General features: G+C 41.3%; 1 protein-coding gene across 9 annotated transcripts in view; it reads left to right on the top strand.

Annotated features, from left to right (window-relative positions):
• Positions 1–24,046, top strand: part of CCDC88A (coiled-coil domain containing 88A) — a 341,661-nt gene that overhangs the window by 274,637 nt on the left and 42,978 nt on the right. For all 9 annotated transcript variants that reach the window (XM_032784366.2, XM_032784364.2, XM_032784363.2 and 6 more), the window contains 6 exons: positions 6,833–7,110; positions 7,345–7,488; positions 8,888–9,074; positions 19,574–19,719; positions 20,414–20,506; positions 20,738–20,952. In XM_032784366.2, coding sequence (XP_032640257.1) covers positions 6,833–7,110; positions 7,345–7,488; positions 8,888–9,074; positions 19,574–19,719; positions 20,414–20,506; positions 20,738–20,952 — 1,063 coding nt within the window. The remainder of the gene's footprint in view (positions 1–6,832; positions 7,111–7,344; positions 7,489–8,887; positions 9,075–19,573; positions 19,720–20,413; positions 20,507–20,737; positions 20,953–24,046) is intronic.

Genomic DNA, 24,046 nt, shown 5'->3' with positions numbered 1-24,046 from the left:
ATCCTACTCCAGCCTGTCGTGAAAATCAAAGTCATGGATTATATCTATCTCCTTCAGGTGGTTGATCAAAAAAGGATTTCACCTCAAAGAGGCAGTCAGCAAGTGAGATGGAACAATAATCACAACAGACATCAGTCTAAGACAGGGATCGGCAACCTTTGGCACGCGGCTCGCCAGGATAAGCACCCTGGCAGGCCAGTTTGTTTACCTGCTGTGTCAGCAGGTTTGGCCGATCACAGCTCCCACTGGCCGCGATTCGCCCCTGCACCCCAATTGGGGCAGTGGGAAGTGGCAGCCAGCACATCCCTCGGCCCGCGCCACTTCCCGCAGACCCCATTGGCCTGGAGTGGCGCACCACGGCCAGTGGGAGCCATGATCGGCCAAACTTGCGGACGCAGCAGGTAAACAAACCAGCCTGCCAGGGTGCTTACCCTGGCAAGCCGCGTGCCAAAGGTTGCCGATCCCTAGTCTAGGAGGTTGAAACTAGGAGGGAGCTTTGAGACACTGTGACAATTCAGGGATCAGATCCGCAGAAGAGAGAAAGCATAGCATTGACTGGCTAGAGCTCATAGTAGTCAGTTCTGTCCTCAAAGCATTGTCCCTCTCTTTAGGCAGTAGACATATGTTGGTTGTGGAGGACAACACAACGGACATGGCTTCACTAAGCAAACATAATCCTTACCATTTAAGAAAAAACCTCTGCTCGTGTTGGCTTGAGAAGAACAACACTTCTTGTTGCTGTGCATCCTGCACCTCAAGGGAAATTGAAAAAGATAGATTGGCTCTTCAAACAAACATTAACTCAAGTAGAATAGAGTCCACACTCAGAAATATTCTCATCCCTTGTCTGTTTATGTGACTGACCAGTGATGGACCTGTTTTCTTCCAGAAACAAGAAGGCATCTTGCTATTTCTGTAGGTGACTGAATCCAGAGGCTGAAACAACATAAAGATTCAAAACTGGCAAAGATCTCGTCTGTATGCCTTATCCTTTTCTGCAGCTCAGCATCTCCGATAATTCTGATATAGGCTCTTGCCCTCCTGTGTGCAGTTTCTGATTCAAAGCTGCAGCACAGCCTATGCTAGCCATGCCTCCTTCTCATGTTTGCTGCCAGATCTTCTGTCTCCACAGCAGCAGTCAAATGGTGGTTTGCTTCACTCTCATGCTTTAAAAAAAAAAATAGCCATTTTTCAGGCAGTTAAAGCCATTTTATTTGCTTTCAAACCTTCTCACCACTTCCTGGTTCAGGTTCTGAGCACCGTGGTGGCAACAGCCATATAAAACCTCCGCTGCAGTGCCTCCCTGCCAAGCTGCTGTGCCCCCTTTCAGGTCTGGCAGAACAACCGTGCAAGCACTGGGCAAAATCCAAAAGGTGCTCTGTGTATGAGATAAGTTTCTCAGGCTCAGCAGAAGGTAAAAAATGACCAGCCTGCATGCAGCTGACCGTATAACTGTTAGGAACAGGGCTCTGAGTCAGACAAGTTGGGGCATCTCTACGCCACGCCCCGAAGTAGCTGCAACTACACAGAAAAACCCAACCATGAGACATAGAGTAGGCTCTGAGGACTAGGAGAACATCATCCAAATGAAATGACTCAGGGTAGGTCCAGGGCAACAAAGGACCATAAAGATTAGAGCCTTCTGGGCTACTGGTTCCCCCCACAAATCCTAAAGTGGGCCTTAGAATCCCTGTGGAGAGAAGCAGGACAACTACACAATTCTCCTTCCTCGCACTGTGAATCAGGCAATTCTCATGAGATTCTGGAGTAAATCCTCCCAAAACAGCAAAAGCAAATGTGTCCTTTGTAAGGCAGGGATTATTATTGTTAATGAACGAGTGGGGTGAAAATCAGGGGTTAAACCTCTTCTCCTTTGCCTTCTCCCTCTAGGGAGTGTTTGCTGGGGTTTATCTTCACAGAGTTTCTCTCTCAGTGCTCTGTACCACCCCTTCCCCAACTTACAGCATGTCTGAGCATGATGAGAAGCCCGTGCCTCCTGTGCAGCCTGTCTCAGGCTGCAACCTAATGGAAATTGCGCTCGTGTTGATTTCAGCCCAAGGACTGTCGATGTGCCAAGGAAAGGGGCTAAGATTTGAGACAGCAGCTGAGGGTCTGTCTCTCTATCGGTCCCATGCTCCACAGGCTGGTTCCACATTAAAGCCTAGAGTACTTCAGGCAATCTGTGACCAGAACAGAGGCTCTTGAGAAATGCACTCCCCATGAAGTTGCACCTTCATGGGATTACAGAGGGGTAAGTGAGAAATCCTTTCCCATGTTCAATCCTGAGTAAAGCACCAAATGGTTCTAAGTTCCTTGTACAGCACTTACTTGGGTGCTCACCATCCAAGGGGAGTAGGCAGGGCACCTTTTAGGCTCCTGAGGACAGTTAAGAAGCTATTTGCACATTTGAAGTATGTGTATCCTTCCTCTGTTGCCTGGATCCCCAGACCAAGATGAATAGTATACGACCCTCTCCCCATCATAAACATCCGTGGAAGAAGTACTACACCTACCAGACAAACAAACAAACCCCACTCCAGAACTTACATAGCTTTTTAAGACAGGATGTCAGTGAATGGGCAGTAAGGAACGTATAAATATTAATAACTCATATTTCCTTCCAAACACAATTATGATACATTTTCCCATTGATGCCTCCTTTGAGGGCATCATTGCATCCAAATAAAGTCACCTGATTAAACCAAATGTTAAACTAAAATGTTTGTATCTATTTAGTCTATCTAATCTATCTATAAAACAAAGAAAATTCATAAATTTTAGGAGCATAAGGTTGGTGCAACCAGAGTTCTACCAGGGAAAGATAGTCACACCTTCAGAAGGAGACTTAGTTCTAAGACCCCATAGACCACAAGAGTGATGATACACTGCTTAGTAATTTCAAAGCCTCATCTATAGCTGTTCAGACCGAAAGCTTTTCATGTCTTTAGTAGGAAAGCCTACTTTTTTGTAAACAAATAGTTCATCTTCTAGGGGTGTGATCCCTGCTTCAAATGAGATGTCTTGGGTCCTGACTTGGTAAAGCCCCTGATGTGATTTGTGCTGAGCAATGGATTCTAACTTGGTGGCTACAAGGATGTCATGTTACATCCACGAATAGTCATTATTCATCCTAAACTGATATTTTATGCATCCAGACTTACAGATGAAGAGTTAGTGGGAGAAACATTACAGAAATTAATAACTGAGACTGCAGAGAGGCCTCAGCCCTCACTGTCAAAGCCTACAGCAATCCAGGTTGCTACCAATACAGGATATCCAAGAAAGGACCCTGACAAGGGGAAAAAATCTGGAGCAGAAGCTTCCAAGGAAACTTAGATTCATTTTCCTCTAAACCAACAAAATTCTGAGCATGACAAAGACTCTTCCTTTTGATCCATCTTCTGCACCTACAGTCTTAGGTGGTTGGTAGTGGTCACAGTAAGGCACGGCTCATACGCTGCAGCACGCAGTGGACTTTGGATTGCTTCCAAGTGCCTGACCTCGCAATAACACCAAGAAAAGCTCCTTGATTCCCTCAACAAACATTATTCACTGGGAGTAGAGACAGACATTTCAGTGACGTAGATCTGCCCACTGCTAGACAGATTCCAGAAGATGGAGGATCTGATATCCATGCTGAACAAATGCTTGAGGCAGGGTGTCTAGCCACTGTGCCTTTTCATTTCGCGCATATGGGTCTCCCCATAGGTGAAGTCACATATCAGGTGTCTCCAGGTCTTTCTTCTGAGAGAATGGGACCATTGCCTGGAGCGAATGCAAGACTAGATACTGGTTCCCAGTCAGGTACTAGCTCTCCTAAGAGGATGGCTGGCCATAGAGAATGTCTATAGGGGTCTTCCCATGTGCCTTTCCAGCTTGCAGATTCTCACAACAGACACTTTTCTGAGAGATGGGCAGCACTTCTGGGACCCAGAATGACACAGGGAATCTGGAGTTGTGGGGAAAGGAGCCACAGCATCAAGCTCTTTAAGCTCACAGCTCTCAAATTAGCACTACTGAGATTCCAGAGCTACCTAGAGGGCAAGAACGTCTTGGTCCAACCAGACAAAATTACCACAGCTGCATACATAAACAATCAAGGGGGAACGAGGAGTGTAGTGGTACATGCAGAAGTGATGAAGAGACTGTGGAATGAGCAGACAAAACTCTCCATTCTCTAAAGACAATACACGTCAAAGGAGAGCTAAACCAAAAGGCAGACTGAGAGCACTAAAGACTTATATCAAGTTTACAGAATCCACAAGGAGATTGGACTTCCTGTTCATTTCCTTTATTCCTGAGCTGTTTAGGGTTTAGAGTTTCCAAACTATCTCTTACTAGATGGATTAGACTTACATCAATGAGGCATACAAGCCATCTGGCCCACCTTTTCCAGAAGTAATCAAGGTACATTTACAAGACTCATTGCAATCCCATGGGCCCAAAAAGCGTGCACTCCACCGCAGATATCTCTAGGACGGCCACATGGCCATTGGCCAACACCTCTATCAAATAGTATAAAGTGGACTTTCAGTCTCTACAGAGCACTCCTTGGACAAGAAGGTGCTTCAGGTGGTGGTCCTGACAGAACTTTGCCATGTGAGCAGTTCAAAAAAGCATGGTCTTTCCTATTTTTCATGTTCACTTTGTATCTCTCCCTTCTCCTGTTCACTGCTCACTATTTCACATATGAATCAGAATTGTAGGAGATGCTGGGCTGCAGAATGGAAAATTTCTAATCTAATAATTTCCTTTCTGTTAGCAGCATCTCCCACAGTTCTACCCAACCTGTATGGCTTCACCGCTACAGGTCAGCATTTTATTTGGATAGTTGCTTCTTATGTAGTGGCCTACTGTACGTAGTTAATTGGTTGGCGCTGAAATTATTGTTACTAATCATTGTCTACGTTTTTTTCACAGCTTAGAATGAATCATCTGGCAGCAAGCAAGCGAAGGGGGTGTGATGACTTTAAACGACCTCCAGAAACTGCACACAGGAGGGGAATAGCCCATACATATCAGAATTGTGGGGATGCTGCTAGTAGAATGAAAATTATTGCATACGAAATTTTCCATCCTGCTAATCCCAAGGACTGTACAGAAAAAGAGGCAGGGAACAACGTAATATTGATAGCCCCTTATACATGGAGGAGTATATGATGGTTCTCTGACCTATTCAATCTAGCATGTGAACCACTAATATACTTACTCTGCAGACAAGTTATTGTCTGTGGGACCAATCCTGTATCTAGATCTGGACAGACAGAACCTAGCTGCTTGGATTTTGAAGGAGAGTTTCTAGGAAAAAGGGCAACACAGGCAACAAATAAGACATACTCCAAAACTTGACTAAGATTCAGGTATTGCTGCAGATGTCAAGTTGTGTCCCTGCATCAGCAGAAGTTAAACATATCTTAGAATTTCTCCAAGAAAGCCTCAATATGGGCTTCAAAGCCATCACCCTTTAAGGCCAAATATCCATATTAGCAAATGTTCAATATTTGCAAGAAGAAAATGTCTGTATATCTTGAACATTAGATGCTTTTATTGGAAAGCCATTCTGATACATTCTTCACACTGTCACCATCTAGCCCTAACTGCACCCTTTGGAACCAAGGAAGGAATTGTTAAATTCCATTTAAAATGTGGGTGGCTGATACATCTACCACAGAAGTCCTCTCAAAAGGATCTCAGTACTGTGTGTTCCTTTTGGACAGAGCGGGCCTTTGAATGCTAGCTTGCTTCTTCCTCAAATTAATTTCCATCATCAATGCATATCAAGAAATAGTCCTTCTGTGCTTCTCCCCAAGCCTTCCCACTCCCAGGAGAAGTTCTAATTCATACTTGATTTTTGCCATTACTTCAGGGTATATACTAAGTGTACTAAACCCCTTATGAAGTCCAGGGATTGAACTGAACATTTCAGAGGCATACAAAATGAAGACCCTTACATCTCTGTGAAATCTCAGGGCCCATGCCTTAAGGGCAATGATGTAATGTTGACTTTATGGATAGAAAAATTGTATGCCCCCATGGGAAGATCTTCAAGGCAGCCACTTGTTTATCAGTGCACCCTGTCTCCAAATTTTATAAATTGGGCATCCGTTCATCAGTTGCCATTATTTTGGGTAGAAAAGCGCTCTGCAATGTGGTTCCTCAGTAAAAGAGAATGAACACAGTTTCACTTAGGTGCTATTGATTTAACATTATTTCCATGTCCCCATTCTAGATGGACACTGTTGATTGAAATCTCATTGTAATGGATCTCTGAAATGCAATAAAAAATAGAAAAAAACATGCATGCTTACCTGAAAATTTTCTTTCTTTAAGTAATAGTCACAGTTCTGGCTCACCTGTTCTAGTGATCAGCTAGCGATAAATATTGGTATCCAGAACATCTTTAATACACCCATCAACCTCACTGCTTCAAAATAGGAAAGCATTTAAGAGAAGGCATGAAGTTAAGCACATAGTTAAATGCTTTCCTGAATTGTGGCCATAATGACTTACCTAAGGATGTACCGACTGAAACTAAAATATACCATTTAAATTAAGTATCAGGAAAAATTATTACCATTAAGGTGCATTAGATAATAGGATAACTTGGCTAATGAAGTTGTTGAAGTCACTGAAGTATTTATATTAGATTTTAAAAAAATAATTAAATTTGAGGCCAGTCCTTCACTAGGGTGATCTAGGCTAGCTTAAAGGACCTGAAAGTCCTTTGTAACCTTACTAACTATGATAGTATGCTAATCCCCACTTTCATTGGTGATCATATTAAATTAAATGGACTTTCCTTTATTTCTGATAACACTATTTACAACTGCAGGTTGAAAATTCTACCCTTAATTCTCAAAGTACATCTCTTATGAATCAGAATGCACAACTGCTGATCCAACAGTCTGCCTTGGAAAATGAAAATGAATCTATACTCAAGGAACGAGAGGATCTGAAGTCATTGTATGATTCACTGGTCAAAGATCATGAAAAACTGGAACATCTTCATGAGCGTCAAGCTTCCGAATATGAATCTCTAATTGCCAAACATGGAAGCCTCAAGTCTGCACACAAAAATCTTGAGGTGGAACATAAGGACTTAGAAGATAGGTAATCATTAATAAGTAAGATGGATCTTGTGAGTAAAATTAAAAATCTGCATTTCATAATAATGCAAGAACATTGTTGTATAAATTAGGTTGAATAAAATGAATGTTTCTTTAATATGTCATTTAGATCTTAACTCCTTGAATAAATGTCTCCTTGTTCAAAATTGAAATTACATCCTATTTTTATTAGTTCTAGAGGATATAACCAAAGTTTTTATATTAATCTTGTTTACAGGTACAATCAGTTGCTGAAACACAAAGTGCAGTTAGAGGAGTTGGAAAAATTGCTCAAAGTAGAACAAGAGAAAATGTTGCTGCAAAGCAAAAAACACAAAACTGTAGCAGCAGAATACAAAAAACTTTGTGATGAAAATGATAGGTAAAGAAAAAATCTGATACTTTATTTAGATTTAAATATATTATTAAATGAAAAATCCTTTTGTACAGTATTAAGGCTGAGGTTTTAAACTTGATAATAAAAGTCAAGAAATTCAAACTTGCATTTCCCACAGCAGCCATAACCAAGTTAATTTGCTCATGTGTAATATTTTGTATCATTGCATATAGGATATGCCTCTGTATATAAAGTATATTATTGCATATGGTATGTCTCCTCTGCATGGGCATATAGTCCAAGTCATAGTCTAACCCTGTGAAATGAGACGATTTTTAATGATTTCCTCCCCAACTTGCAAAATGTAGTTGTTGTACAACCCTGGTAGAGCTCCCCCTAGCTGGATGCACATCAGGCTGCTGTGTTTTGAGCTGTACAAACTGGGTCTGTTTACCCTGAAGTTTCCCTTGATCTGAGTAGGTTTTAGGGCTACACCTCCTGTGCACAGACTGACTTTTATTTCTTCATGGAAATGAGGCCCCACTACCCAGTTGTCATAGGCTCCCTGGACCAGTACTGACCCACTCAGCCTCCCCAGTAACTTAAGCACACTCTTCCCAGATCTACAACTTTATAGGTGCTCTGAATTTACAGTTCACCTCTTTGAGGACATGTGATAGTTAAAAGCAAATAGACAGAATTTATAGGGTTCCTAAACACAATTGTTCTTTACTTTAGCTAGTACAAGAAATCTACAGATCTGTCCAAAACAATAAAAATACATACACGTTTCCCTGCCTCATTTTCTCACCACTCTTGAACCTTCTTTGGGCTTAGGTCAGACTCCTCTCAAGAGTGAAGGATCCCACCTACTACACATGGCTTCTACTCCAAATAATGGAATGTTTCGCTCTCCTGTGCAGCCAGTTTCCTTCTTTTTTTGGTCTGGTTCCACAGTTAAACAGGATCTAGTGTACTACTGTAAACCTCTGCTTTGCTTTTATTGTCCTTTACTTGAGTAACTATGGTTACTTTGTCTAAAAAAAAGTTTCACTTAAATCTTTTCCTTTTTTAAATGTATGGAAACTTTCAACAGTCTTGTGTTTTTCCCAAGCATTGAGTTAAAATATAAAAGGTATTTCATTTTTAGAAGAAAATTATTTGCCCACAATTTGAATTCTGTAATAATTTTATTTCCCAGAAGTCAATCACTCTTCCTATCTCTTAATGAGAATAGAATTTTCATAGAGTAGAATATCTTGATCTAAACAAACTGGTGACGAGAGGCTATTAATTAGTATATATATCCTTCCAAAGCATGCGAGTCACCCATGTTACAAACACCATGGAATTATAGAAGTTACATGCTTGAAATAAAATTCTGGTTAAAATATGTATTATCTTTTTATCTATAATATTCTTATATGACATCTTTTAATTACAGGCTAAATCATACATACAATCAACTTTTAAGAGAGAATGAAGTTCTTCAAACTGACCATAAGAATTTGAAAAGCTTATTGAACAATTCCAAACTAGAACAAACACGATTAGAAGCTGAATTTTCTAAACTGAAAGAACAGTACCAACAACTGGATATTACATCTACAAAACTGAATAATCAGTGTGAGGTAAGTTAGTTTTTTAATCTCTTCTGTTAATACTTCAATTACTATAGCATTGTAAATGCAGATAATATTATGCAATGTGCTAAACTTTTTATTAATGTATCTGCTTTTGTAGGTAATCGGACAGTACTGATATAACTGTCAAGAAGAAAAATGAACCTCTCCATTTTTTGAGTGCTTGCTCATGTCCATTCCACGTTAGGTGTGTGCACTCTGTGTGCACCGTTGCTGGAGTTTTTTTCCCTTAGTGGTATCCATCAGGCAAGCTCTAATGCCCTCCGTTGCCGTGTGCTTATGCCACCAGCCCTGCACGCTCTCAGTTCCTTCTTACCACCAGTGAAGGGTTCTGGAAGAACTCCTCTTGCTTCAGCAAGGCACTTCTCAGTGTTTTTTTTTCTCTGTACCTTAGTTTATTAGTCTCACTGTAGTGTAGTGGAAGGGTTGTGTCTTTTGCCATCTCCTTAAAGATCTGCCCAAATTTGACCAAGCCATAAGCTTCTGAAAAATCATTGCTGTCATAGGTCTCACCCCCACTCTGAACTTTAGGGTTCACATGTGGGGACCTGCATGAACACCTCTAAGCTTAACTACCAGCTTAGATCTGGTCTCGCTGCCACCATCCAGATTTTTGAGTTATCTGGAGAACTCTGTTTTCCCCCACAAAACCTTCACCTTGCTGGGTAGCCTTGAGAGACTCCTCCACCAAGTCCCTGGTGAACACTGATCCAAATCCCTTGGATCTTAAAACAAGGAGAATTTAACCATCCCCCCTCCATTCCCCCACCAATTCCTGGTGAGTCCAGATCCAATCCTCTTGGATCTTAAAAAACAGGGAAAAATCAATCAGGTTCTTAAAAAGAAGGCTTTTAATTAAAGAAAAGAAAAGTAAAAGAAAAAAAAACTTCTGAGAGGCAGCATACAAGCTGATCTTACAGACAACAGATTTAAAACACAGGATGTTTCCCTGGGCAAAAACCTTAATACACACAAGAATACCCAATTTGATAATTCCCCTAATTGCACAAAGACAAGTTACAAAAGAAAATAAACATAAACCTATGTATTCCTTTCTAAAACTTACTACTCTGATAAGAGGCTGGTTCCTTGATCTTTTTCACTGTGGCTTAAACGGAAACTGACTCTAAACAAAGGAAACTTCCCTCCTTCCTTTTGAAACATCTTGTTCCCCCATTGGTTCCTCTGATCAAGTGTCAGCTAGGCTGGGTGAACTTCTTAACCCTTTACAGGTAAAAGAGGCATTAACCCTTAACTATCTGTTTATGACAATTGCTATGAAGAATTTACAATCTGATGCAATTAGTGTAATAAAAACTGATTCATGAACCATAAAGCAGTGAACAAGATCTTTCTCAAGTGGGATGCTAAGATCTTTATCACAAATTTTACAGAAAGCTATCTGTGATCTTTCTTAGAAGGAAAACAAAATGTATTTGTTTATCTAACACCAAAGGTGTGCATGCCCTCCTCAGCTTCTGATTTAAATGCCTGAAAGCAATCCGTGTAAGTGGACAAGTTCTTGTTTCAACAAAAATAAAATAACCATACATTTATTGCCTTCTACTGTTATAGAAACTTCTGGGTAAATTAGGAAGGACAAAGTTAGGCTTTATCTACAGTACAAAGTTTTGTCGACTTAAGTTACGCTGACAGTCGAAAACCAGTATAATTACATCTCTTGTCCATCTTCACACAACATTCCTTCTGTTGGCAGAGCACATCCTCACTTGGTTCTCTAGCACTGACAGAGAGAGCAGTGCACTGTGGGTAGCTATCACACTGTGCTACTCTCTACCTTCTGCAGCTAGGAGTTTTGGGAAGGCGGCATGGATTGCAGTGCATCATGAGTGCGGGCTCAACATCTCATGATACCATTTTTTCCACCCCATCATTCCCTGGTCTTTCAGCTGAATGTCATGCCGTTTTTCAGTGGGCCCTGCTTATTGTACACCCGCCATCTCTGTCTGAAAGGATGGATCCTGCACTGCTGCCTACTGTTAAAAGGTGCCTGACTTCCTTTGTACCATAGAAAGAATCAACACCAGATTACTTTTGGCATTCATGGAGCAGCTGCGCCTGGTGGACCATCGCTTTTGGGCTCAGGAAACAAGCACTGAGTGGTGGGATTGCATCATTATGCAGATCTGGGGTGATGAGCAATGGCTCCAAAACTTTTGGATGCAGAAACCCACCATCCTGGAACTGTGTGTGAAGCTCACTCTAGCACTGCAGCACAAGGTCCCCAAAATGAGAGCTGCCCTCTTAGTGGAGAAGTACGTGGCGATCACTGTGTGAAAACTGGCAATTCCAGACTGCTACTGGTCGGCCACAGTCACGAATCAGTTTGGAGTCGGGAAGTCCACCACTGGGGCTGCATTAATGCAAGCTTGCAGAGCCATTAATGGTATCCAGCTGTGAAGGGCTGTGAATCCTGGCAATGTGTATGAAATAGTGGATGGCTTTGCACATCCCAATTTTGACCCCAGACCATCTTGTGACAGAGTACATCAATAGAAAGGGATATTTCTCTATGGAATTTCAGGCGCTTGTGGATCACTGTGGGAATTTCATTGACATGAACACACACATCTTCAGGAGCACTGGCCTGTACAGAAAGCTGCAAGCAGTGACTTTCTTTCCAGACCAGAAGATTCAAGTGGGGAATGTTGAAATATGCATAGTGATCCTGGAGAGACCCAGCATACCCCTTACTCTCGTGGCTCTTGTAGCCTTACACAGGAAACCTGGATGTCAGCAAGGAGCGCTTCAATAATAGGCGGAGCAGATGCAGAATAACCATTGAATGTGCCTTTGACAGATTAAAAGTATGCTGGGACTGCCTTTATGGCATGTTAGATCTAAATAAGGAAAATATTCCTATGGTCATAGCATGGAGCTGTGCACTCCAAAGTATTTGTGAGGCTAAGGGTGAAACGTTTCCTCTAGGATGGTGTCAAGAGATTGTTGTAGTATGTTCTTGTACTGCTGTGACTTTTCTTGGTCCACTACAGCACTGAGGTTAATACAAGGACATCTTTTTACTTTAGTTCTATGTATTTTCTTTAGTTTAAGTCTGACCTTGCTATATACCAGAGCATGATCTGTGTCGCAGTCAACACTTTGATAACTCTGGGTAATGAGGACGATGTTCAGGTTGGCAAACCTTGTGATGATAAGATCCAGTTGGTGCCAATGGCCAGATCTGGGATGTTTTCAAGACACTTTGTTGCAACTTTGTCTGGAAAAATAGAGTTTTTTATACATAGGTCATAATAGGAACAAAATTCTAGCAGTCTCTGACTGTTTCCATTCATCATACCAGTTCCTTGTTGAGCAAGACAGTTGGTCCATGCTTCATGATCTGCTACCACCTTTGCATTAAACTCCCCTAGCAAGAAATCATACCCGTGTTTTGGAATCTTGCTGATGGTGCTTTTCAACTGGTCGCAGAACTGGTCCTTGATGTCAGAAGACAAGGAGAGTGTTGGGGCATACACACTCACAAGGTTGACTGGGCCCTCAGATGTGAACAAGCGTAGTGCCAAAATTCTCTCTGATCCATTTGTAGGTGGCTCACGTACCCCCAGAAGTGAATTCTTGATAGCAAATCCCACTCTGTGGTCTCGTGTTTCTTCTGAGTTTTTCTCCTGCCAGAAAAATGTATAGTCATTTTCTCTGAGAGATCTGCTTGATGCTAGGCTTGTTTCTTGGAGGGATGCAATTTTCACATTGAGTCTTTTCAGCTTGTCATTGATCATGGCAGTTTTACATGCATTGTTGATCTGTTGAAGGTCCTCAGATAGTCCATTTGTCATGATGTGAACGTTCCAGCACCCTATCTTTAAGGATGTTTTCTTTCTTTTACTTGACTTGCCTGATGCATTGGTTACAGTCCACTTGTCAAGTTATAAAACTCTAAGCTCCAAGCATCCAGTGAAGCAGGCAGACTGTGGTGAGACAACACCCTATTGTCCTGGGGCTGCCCAGTTTTATGGTGCATGGTGGTTGTCTAGTGAGATACAGTGATCTCTCCCACCATCGGAGACAGCCCTGGCAATCAATTCTATGCCAATCAAGTAAGATCTTAGAACTGGTGACTGCTGCCTCCCACGTTGTGTCAATGCTCAAAGCGAAGCTGGAGTACCTCTCCAGGGCACATGCCTGGGCGGATGATATGGAGGCCCTGAGTTTCCCATGCATTAGGACCTCCCTCTCGGCGTCACCAGTAAAATCCAGAGGAGAGGAAGAACCAATATATCTGATACCCAATCCACTGCAGGAGTTGCTGAAAAGATACTAAAATATTAGTACCTGATCACCTTTAGGCCTCCACTCCAGCTTTTCTGACTGAGTTTATTATCATAGCCTTACGTACTCCTGAATTCACCCACAAGGCAGTGGAGCTTTTCTGTCAGGGGTTGCTCCCTTAGCCTTACATCCACCCAGGCTACCCACAAGGTAGTGGGTTTGATTCGCAGGTAGTACCATCTACTTTCATTACGGTATAGCCTGACCTGACTCCGTAAACCACAGAGTACAAACTGAAATGTGTTAAATATTTTTGGATGTTTTTCTACCTTTTCAAATATATTGATTTCAATTACAACACAGAATACAAAGTGTACAATGCTCACTTCATATTATTATTTTATTACAAATATTTGCACTGTAAAAATGATAAAAGAAATAGTATTTTTCAATTCACCTCAGACAAGTACTATACTACAATCTCTATTGTGAAAGTGCAAATTACAAACAAAAAATGTAAAACTTTAGCGCCTACAGATCACTCAGTCCTAACTTCTTGTTCAGCCAATCGCTAAGACAAACAAATTGTTTACATTTACAGGGGATAATGCTGCCCGCTTCTTATGTACAATGTCACCAGAAAGTGAGAACAGGCATTCGCATGGCACTTTTGTAGCGGCATTGCAAGGTATTTATGTGCCAGATATGCTAAACGTTCATATGCCCCTTCATGCTTGGCCATCATCCAGAGGACATGCTTCCCTGCTGATGACACTCTTTAAAAAATAATGCCTTAATTAAATTTGTGACTGAACTCCTTGGGGGAAAATTGTATGTCTTCTGCTCTGTTTACCCGGATTCTGCCATATATTTCAGTTATAGCAGTCTCAGATGATGACCTAGCACACGTTGTTCATTTTAAGAACAGTTTCTCTACAGATTTGACAAAACACAAAGATTGATAGCTATACACTCGACCAAAGTTTAAGAATCTGAAGTGCCTCCAAAATTTGAGAGGGACATGCTTTCAGAAGTCTTAAAAGAGCAACACTCCAATGTGGAAACTACAGAACCCAAACCACCATAAAAGAAATCAACCTTCTGCTGGTAGCATCTGATTCAGATGATGAAAATGAACATGCTTGTATTGAACTGCTTGTATTGTTATTGAGCAGAATGGAGAATGCATGTCCTCTGGAATGGTGCTTGAAGCACAAAGGTACATATGAATCTTTAGCGCCATCTGGCACGTAATTATCTTGCAACGCTGGCTACAACATGCCATATGAACGCTGTTCTCACTTTCACTGGCATTGTAAATAAGAAGCAGTCAGCATTATCTCCTGCAAATGTAAATAGACTTGTTTGTCTGCACAATTGCCTGAACAAGAATTAAGACTAAGTGGACTTGTAGACTCTAAAGTTTGACATTGTTTTATTTTGAACCCAGTTATTTTTTTGTACTTAATGCAGGTTTTTCTGTTCATAATTCTTACACCTGCAAGTTCATCTTCATGATAAAGAGATTGCAGTGCAGTACTTGTTTAGGTGAATTGAAAAATACCATTTCTTTTGTTTTTTACAAGTGCAAATATTGTAATAAAAATAAATGTAAAGTGAGCATGTACACTCGTAATCTGTGTTGTAATTGAAATCAACATATTTGAAATGTAGAAAATATCCAAAAATATGTAAATAAATGGTCTTTATTATTGTTTAACATTGCAGTTAATTTTTTAATTGCTTGACAAGCCCTAATATAATCCCTGTTTTTTTGTGAGGAAAAGAATTAGTTATTTGAGCTGGACTGGAGAGCTGTCATTGTTGCTGTTGTAAAATTCTGAACCTGTTTCTGAGAAAACAAAAATGAGACAAATACACAAAAAGGGAGAGAAAAGAACAGCAACTAGAGAAAATGCAACTTCTGTCTTTCATGTTGAGTCACTTGTAACCTCACTGCTGGAAAACACAGGCATAGCATTGTTGTCTTAATAGCCACGCGAGACCTGGCAAACTTGTACCAGCATAGGGTGTTTAGGGCACAGGTGGGCAAACTTTTGGACTGAGGACAATTGAGGTATGGAAACTGTATGGTGGTGCATGATGCTCACGAAAATTGGGGGTAGGGGTGGCAGAGGGGGTGAGGGTTCCAGATGGGGTTGGGGGCCAGAAATAAGGAGCTCAGGGTGTGGGAGGAGGCTCCAGGTTGGGGTGCAGGGGGGAGGGTTGGGGGGCTGGGGATGAGGGGTTTGGAGTGAAGGAGGGGGCTCCAGGCTGGGACCGAGGGGTTGAGAGGGAGGGAGGCGGATCAGGGCTGGAGTGGAGGGTTGTGGTATGGGGGAGGGGTGTGAGGGCTCCACCTGGGGGTACAGGTTCTGGGGTGGGGCTGCAGATGAGGGATTTGGGGTGTAGGAGGGGGCTCCAGACTGGTATGGAAGGATTCAGAGGGCGGAAATGGGATTAGGGATGGGGCAGGCTGTTGGGGCACTGGGAGAGATGAGGGCTCTGGGGTGGCGCTGGGGATGAGGGGCTTGGGGTACAAGAGGGGGATCTGGGCAGGGATCAAGGGATTCAGAGGGTGGGAGTGGGATCAAGTCTGTGGCTGGGGATTGGGGCACGGGGGGGTGGGTGTCTCGGATGCAAGCTCCAGGCAGTGCTTACTGCATGCAGTTCCCAGAAGCATGTCCCCCCTCTGGCTCCGAGGTGTGGCCACGTGGCTCTGCACGCCACCCCATCTGCAGGCGCAACCCCTGCATCTCCCATTGGCTGGGAACCACGGCCAATGGGAGCTGCGAGGGCAGCACCTGTGAACAGGGCAGCATGCAGAGGCGCCTGGCCACACCTCCGCATACTAGCAGGAGCTGGAGGGGGTCATGCCAGCTGCTTCCTGGGAGCCGCAGAGAGCTGAGGGCCAGATTACATGGTCTGACAGGCCAAATGTGGCCCGCTGGCCATAGTTTGCCCACCCCTGGTTTAAGGCATTGCCTTTAGTTGCCTCTCTTGTCGCAGGAATACATCAGTGTTGTCGCCAGATAAAATGGGTTGTTATTAGACAGCAGGCAAAAGGTGAGGGATAGGAAAGAGAAGAAATAAAGTGGAGGAGAAAAAGGACATACTGGAGGAGACGGGATAAGACATGTCACATTCCAGGTAGTGATTGGGATTTAGCCGGAGCCAGTAAAGATGGAGATGGCAATGTCATCTGGATCCCCCTCCGTCTCTCTGATCCACTCTGGTCAGGATATCACTTGGGTTTAGGATGACAAAGGCCCAACAATGACACAATGGATCCTGGGGTCCCAGGAGACGGTAGGGTGGCAGCCATGATAGTGAAGATTGCTCCTTTCCTGTCCATTCATCTCCCAGCCAGCAGTTATCTTCTGCTAATTTTTTCCTCCCAAGTCTTTTCTTTTTAAAAGCCTCAAAAGGGAGTGATGAGTGGAATAAACCCATCCCCTTGTTATTTTGTTCATCAATTAAGCTAATTTCTGACACATCAGTTTTGGTCCATTGATTTCTGGTTCCACATTTCTCTTGTTTACTAGGCATGATTTTAACCCAGTCTTGAAAGTATGCCTTTTTTGTTTGGACTAATTTAGGCTTTCTGTCTCCCTTTTTACCTTTTCCCATCAACATTTCTAATTAAAGGTTATTGTGATATTTTATAAACTTTAATTCGCTTCTCACAGTTGAGCTCATCATAATTAAGGTAAATTTGGAGGCCCAAATATTACAACACTCTGTTACTCCCTTGTACTGGCACACAGGATAGGCCACAGTTTAGCTTTTTATTACTAAAAGCAAAATGTGACTGGACAGAAATAAGCTATCATTGGATATAGTTCCTCCTCAGTATCATTACATCATATTCATTATGGAGACAAAATTCCACTTCATCTTAGCAGGTATTCTGGAATTATTTTAAAGGGTTTATTGGTGATAGTGAGTGTGGGATGTATAAAGAAATAAATAGATAGTAATTCAGTTTAATGTGTAATAGAAATTAAGAGATCACTAGGAGATCAGAACACTAAAAACTGCAGGTTTCTGAGAGTCACTATAAATGTTGGTACTGCAAACTTTTAAATGTAGCTGCATGAACTTTTTTGGCTGTGTTAACATTGCAAGGTGCTAGACAATTTTCTTGACTAAATATAGGTGGTATGTTAGAAAAATGAAACTGTAGTACAAATTTTAAGATTATAAAATATTTTTCGAATAATTTTTTTCCTGGATTTTGAATTCTCTTTCAGTCCAAGATATGTGGGTTTGTCTTTCTTTTCCTGCAAATATCAGAGGCCATTCAGACTTATCCATGGGCTCTGAAGATGAGTCCTGTCCCCTTCTAGGCATGCAGCTAGATTCTCTGTGTGTGTAGTATAAATAGAGTGGCAGGTCAGTGTTTTTACTTTGTTTATTAGCATCTTGGCTTTTAAAGCTTATTTAGAGACATCAGTAAGCAAAATCTTTTCCTACCCTTTCCTAGTGTCTTGGGAATCAAAATTTCCTGAGGCTTTGTTTCCTGGTGCTCTCAGGAGCTACAGAAGAGCTATGCCGTAGCTGTTCAAAATCTGTGGACCTTTTCTTACCAGGAGAAGGGGATTCAAAAGTCTAGATGGCCATGTTGGGGCCTTTCACTCCCTATGCACAGGCCAGGATTTCTCCAAAGAAACCTCAGCAAAGAAAAGTCAGTCTTCTTCAATACCATGGATTGAGCACACTGGACCCTCCTCACCAGAGATTCTTCAATGCTGAATCCAAATTCCCTCAACCTCCAGCCCAATCCATTTTTTAAAAAAAGAAGCTCCCTACATAAGTAGGCAATTGAATCACTAGGCAAGGAGTCTAGCCTGCTTATCTGAATCTCCTTCACAAAAGGAGGATTTGCACTCTTAACATTACCGCTTTAATTACATATTGGAGGATAATGAGTACAGGGGCAACAAGCTGCCTTCTCCCCTCATCTGCTCCATTTCCCCCATCGCCCTATGAACCTTAAGTCACAGGGGAGGTGTGGGGAGACAGGTCTGTAAGAAAAGGAACAGATCCTCTGATGATGAAAATCCATCTTCTAAAAGCAAAAATAAAGTAAAAGACAAAAAAGCCATGAGTTTTCATAGTAGGGGAACTCTCAGCTTCATAGCATAATTTCTAACTAGAGAATTCGGAAAGGTTCTCGGTCTTAGGCCTGGTCTACACTGGGGGTGGGGATCTAAATTACACAATGTCAGCTACGTGAATGACGTAGCTGAAATCGATGTACTAAGATCTACTTACCGCAGTGTCTTCACTGTGGTAAGTCAACGGCTGACACTCCCCCATCGACTCTGCCTGTGCCTCTCGCCCTGGTGGAGTACTGGAGTCGACAGGAGAGCTCTTGGCGGTCAATTTATCATGTCGAGACTAGATGTGATAAATCGACCCCTGCTGGATCAATCTCTGCCTGTCGAAGCCGGTAATGTAGACAAGCCCATAAATATGTTTGACACTATGAGGAGGAAAGAAGTGGCTACCAGAGAAAGAAGACAAGCAAGCTAAATCTTCTATCCAAAATCAAGTTGTCTCCCTGCAATTCCTCATTCAAGGACATCATTAGGGAAGAATGGGAAACACCCAGCAATAGGAAAGGCTTACTCAGCAAGTCCAGAAATTCTGCATTATAGTACAACCCAGAGATTTCTTCTTCATTTTCTCTATAGTTAATGCAAAAGTGGCATCCCTGGAAAAGACACCATTTCCCAAAAAAGATCCTTCAGAAAGGATAATCGAAACTATCCACTGAAGGGACTTCAAAGCTTCTTCAGCTTCTCTTAGTGTCTGCTTGGCAATAAGCTATTTCAGGGCCACAGTGTTCTGCTGCAACAACTTAACAATATCCTTAAAACTCATCTCAAAAACAAAGGAAATGTTTTTTGTTTTTTGGGGGTTTTTTTGTAATGTATGTCCTAGTATTCACTGTCAAGAGTTTAGGTCAAAAATAATTTCTTGACTCCTATATTAATAAGATACTTTTCTATTACAATTATGATCGCTGTGCAAGGTAAAGTGAATCCAGCCAATTAACAAGATATTAAAATGTTAAAAGAAACATTTCTGAGTTTATTTATTTGATATTGCTGTCTCTTGCCTGATTTACTGAAGCCTTTGTGTGTCCTGCTTATATTTTCTAGATAAGCCTGTAAATGAGACAGTGTGCTCAGTTTTATATTAAATCCTGTTCTGTACATTTTTAACAGTTGCTTAGCCAGCTTAAAGGAAATCTGGAGGAAGAAAACAGACATCTACTTGATCAAATTCAGACATTAATGCTACAGAATAGAACGTTACTGGAGCAGAATATGGAAAGCAAGGATCTTTTCCACGTTGAACAGAGACAGTACATGTAGGTATACCAAAAATTATGAAACCGCTGTTCAGAAATATGACAAGGCAAGCTTACAAATGTAAAAAAACACCTTCTACTGGCTGATACATTACATAATGCTCTCATACCCTATTCTCTTGTATTTTTTCTTCAAACATAACTAAAGAAATTGCATTATGTATGATTTGCTGATAATCATGACCAGTAATGTTGATTTTTAAAACTAAATAATTAAAAATACATGTTTTTTATGGTATGTGGGTCTAATGAAAAAAATAATTTATTCCTCCTTCCACTTCAAAGAAGCATCCCAGAATTCTTTGAAAATTCTGTTGCTTTTTCCTGTAGAGAACTTTTGCTTCTTTTATCAGTAAAAAGAAGGTATTTTTAAATACTACTTTATTGTATCCTATATGTGCATGCTGTGTTCATAAAGTTCAGCATTACATCATATTAAAGACCGTAAATGGCCCATGAAAGTCTTTAAAATGTCTTCATTTAGATATCTCTTTACATCATATTTTCTGTATTTCTCTTTCTTCTTTATTACTTAGAGACCTCTGTTTCTTGGCAATATTTATGCAGCTCCCGCTTATTCTTAGGTGAAAAAGTCTGCTCTCAAATACCTAAAAATGCAAAGAAACATGTAATACTATATAAACGTATATACATAACTGCCAAGATAGCAATTTTGATTAATTTCTGTTTACAGTGACAAGTTAAATGAATTGAGACGACAAAAGGAGAAATTAGAGGAGAAGATTATGGATCAGTATAAATTTTATGAGCCATCTCCCCCTAGAAGGTACTGCTTGAATATATTTTGTGGAAATGAGTATAACCAGAAATTTAAACAAGCTAAGGACCCAGTTGTGCCCCTATTGAAGTTGATCGTAAGATTCCCATTGACTTCCATGGGAGCAGAGTATGCCCACTTATTGTAGTTAAACATGCATAGAAATTTTTTTTTAAATTATGCATTTCATAAAAGTAATTATTTATAAATGCAATAATGGATTTAATTTTATTATGACAGAAGGGGCAATTGGATTACTCTAAAAATGAGGAAATTGATAAAATCTAAGAAAGATGTTAACCGTGAACGTCTGAAGTCTCTGACTCTTACACCTACCCGTTCGGAGTCCAGTGAAGGATTTCTTCAGCTACCCCATCAGGACAGTCATGATAGTTCCTCTGTGGGCTCAAACTCTCTTGAAGATGGCCAGACACTGGGAACCAAAAAGAGCAGTAGTGAGTAGTTACAAAACAATTTTAGTTTGAAATATTGGTTAGTTAAATATATTTCCAATAAGTGGCAAAAACTTCAAAAGTACTTAAAAAAGAACAAGTCAGTTGGAAATCTTTAAGTAATGTTAAGAGCTCCCAAGGCCTGTAATCTTTAGGTCAATGGCAAAGCTCCCATTGACTTCAGTGGTGCAGGTTCAGATCCCACCTAGAGTGTATGGATAGATGCCCTATTTTAGCATTTCAGTAAATATAATTAAATACATTAAAATAAATCTATAGTATATCAGGGATGCAGAATTAGGTAGGCTTACTGGATCGAAATAATGGCATTTAGCCTGTCAGAACTTCAATTGGAAGGTCAGATGGCACTGTTCCGCTCTGCCTAATACACCTCTTTCTGCTTTGTTTGTTTTCTCTCATTCCCATGAAACTCCCATCCTCCAAGTAGGCCTCCCCATATTGTGTCCATACTAACAACCATTAGCTGCTAAAAAGATCATGTGTGTCTTAAAACTCATGGTGATGGGTTTTGGCAACAATATAATAGAGCAGGGGTCGGCAGCTTTCAGAAGTGGTGTGCCGAGTCTTCATTTATTCATTCTTAATTTAAGGTTTCATGTGCTAGTAATACATTTTAACATTTTAAGAAGGTCTCTTCCTATAAGTCTATAATATATAACTAAACTATTGTTGTATGTTAAGTAAATAAGGTTTTTAAAATGTTTAAAGCTTCTTTTAAAATTAAATTAAAATGCAGAGCCCCCCGCAGACTGATGGCTAGGACCTGAGCAGTGTCAGTGCTACTGAAAATCAGCTCGTGTGCCGCCTTCGGCACTCATGCCTTAGGTTGCCTACCCCTGTAATAGAGAATAGAGTGATATAAACAGAAGGACACAGATCACTGCTGATTCTAGAGATAGGCAGAGCTACAGAGAGAAATAACTGATAAGTTCCTGATGTAGGGGGAATTGAGGTTTGCCAGACACGAACTGTTAACCCTAAATGAGCCACATTGTCATATCTGTTAGGATGCACATAGCCTAGAGTATTTTATGCAACCTTTACTTGTTTCTTTTGTTGTTCATCAGTAATTTAAGTCATGAATTATCGTGGCAGGTAATCAGTTTTTTGCCATTACATTCCATGTTAAACAAGTTGCATTATTGATTAGTTAATAAATGTATTACAAGTGAGCTATTGATGTTACATATAAAGCATCAATGTACCCTCATATTATAATTCATACCTTTTAAAGTTTAATATCTAAGTGACTTAGAATATATAACGTGAAAATTTGGTATTCCAATTTTCATCCCAGGTGAGAATTTTCTTTATTTTAAAAAAAAAATCTCACATGGTGGTTTTTGATTTTGGCTCTCTTGTGCAAACTTAATAAAAAATAAAAAAAATCTGTATTATTTCACATACTTTTATGGAAATTAAAAGTAGGGCACTATGGATAGGGTGCCAATGCATGTAGGGACAATCCTGCTGAAAAGAAGTACGTGAAATTCCTAGTTTCTTAAAAGGAGTTGGCTATAAAAGGTTATGTGACCCTTTTAAAAGAAGCAATTTGAAACCTGATGCAGATTAAAATAATTACAACCCTTCCTTTGCCTATATAAATACTGGATTTTTTTTTTATTTTCGGAGGGCGGGAAAGGGATCAGGCTGTAGCAGAGAATTGGGGCGCGGGGTGGGGGGTGCGCTCAGGGATGCAGGCTTCAGGCGGCAATTCCTGAAAGCAGCTCCTGGAAGCATGTCCCCCCTCCAGCTCCAAGGCGCGGCCAAGCGGCTCTGCGCACTGCCCTGTCCGCAGGTGCCACCCCTGCAGCTCCCATTGGCCGGGGTGAGCGCCTGTGGACAGGGCAGTGTGCAGAGCCACCTGGCCATGCCTCCGCATACTGCCTAGGATCTGGAAAGGGGTCATGCCAGCTGCCTCCTGGGAACCATGCAGAGCTGGGCAAGCCCCCGACCCCACTCCCCAGCTGGAGCTGAGGGCCAGATTAAATGGTCTGATGGGCCAGATCTGGCCTGCAGGCATTAGTTTGCCCACCCCAGTCTATTGGATTCTAAGTGAATAGGAGAAACTCAGCTTGTGGGCAAGTCAAGCTTTGTCATCTTTTTCTTTTGTAGCTCTGGGCAAGGGATTTTCTTTTGCAATATAATCAATTCCTTTTCATGTTTCATCAGTACAGTATCCTGGAAAAGTAGGTTCTGTGGCTGAGGGTCAACCTCAATGTCATAATGTATGGAGTCTCAGGTTCACCTAGAATCCCTTGCCTTCTGGGGCTTTCCACTCCTCTTATTCATAGACTCTAGGACTGGAAGGGACCTCGAGAGATCATCGAGTCCAGTCTCCTGCCCTCCTGGCAGGACCAAATACTGTCTAGACCATCCCTGATAGACATTCATCTAACCTAACCTTAGATTGTTTTATTCTGTAAACCTACAAATCTGTAGGTTATTCTGTAAACCTATCCTCAAATCTACTTTTATCTCTATGAAGTGGGGATCCTAGTTTTATTGAGTGATGTTGGCTCAACTAACTTTCTGGTGTCCAAAAGATTCATAAGTCTTTTCCCTGAAAAAGAGCTAAAGAGAGACTATCTCCTGTCAGATCTCCTTCTCCAAAATAAATATCTGTCCTCTCAGCTGCTGTCTTTTCCTAGGCCCTTGTTGGCTTCAGAAGATGAAGAGGCTTCAGGTAGATAACCCTTCTCAAGAAGGAGTATCACCATCTTCCTAATTTCTGGATTATTCTTAAGCTTTAATGTCAGTCTCTCTACTTCTCCTGGTGAGATTTGCGGAAACTCTAAATCTAGAGACAGAGAACTCTCCTATTCTTTATTATGGAAGCACTGGTCATGGTTTCATGGCTAAGGTTGAGTTCTATTTTGCGCTTAAAGCAGTGATTCATCCATTTTGTTATATATGAAAAATAGAGAATATCTTAACGGAACAAAGAGTAATGGTCTCAAGTTGCAGTGGGAGAGGTTTAGGTTGGATATTAGGAAAAACTTTCTCACTAGGAGGGTGGTGAAGGACTGGAATGGGTTACCTAGGGAGGTGGTGGAATCTCCTTCTTTAGAGGTTT

This window comes from Chelonoidis abingdonii, chromosome 3, assembly GCF_003597395.2.
Source record: "Chelonoidis abingdonii isolate Lonesome George chromosome 3, CheloAbing_2.0, whole genome shotgun sequence".
In the NCBI taxonomy this organism is placed as follows: domain Eukaryota; kingdom Metazoa; phylum Chordata; order Testudines; family Testudinidae; genus Chelonoidis; species Chelonoidis abingdonii.
The sequence above is the reverse complement of the archived record's forward strand: the minus strand, read 5'-3'. Positions and strand labels throughout refer to the sequence as shown.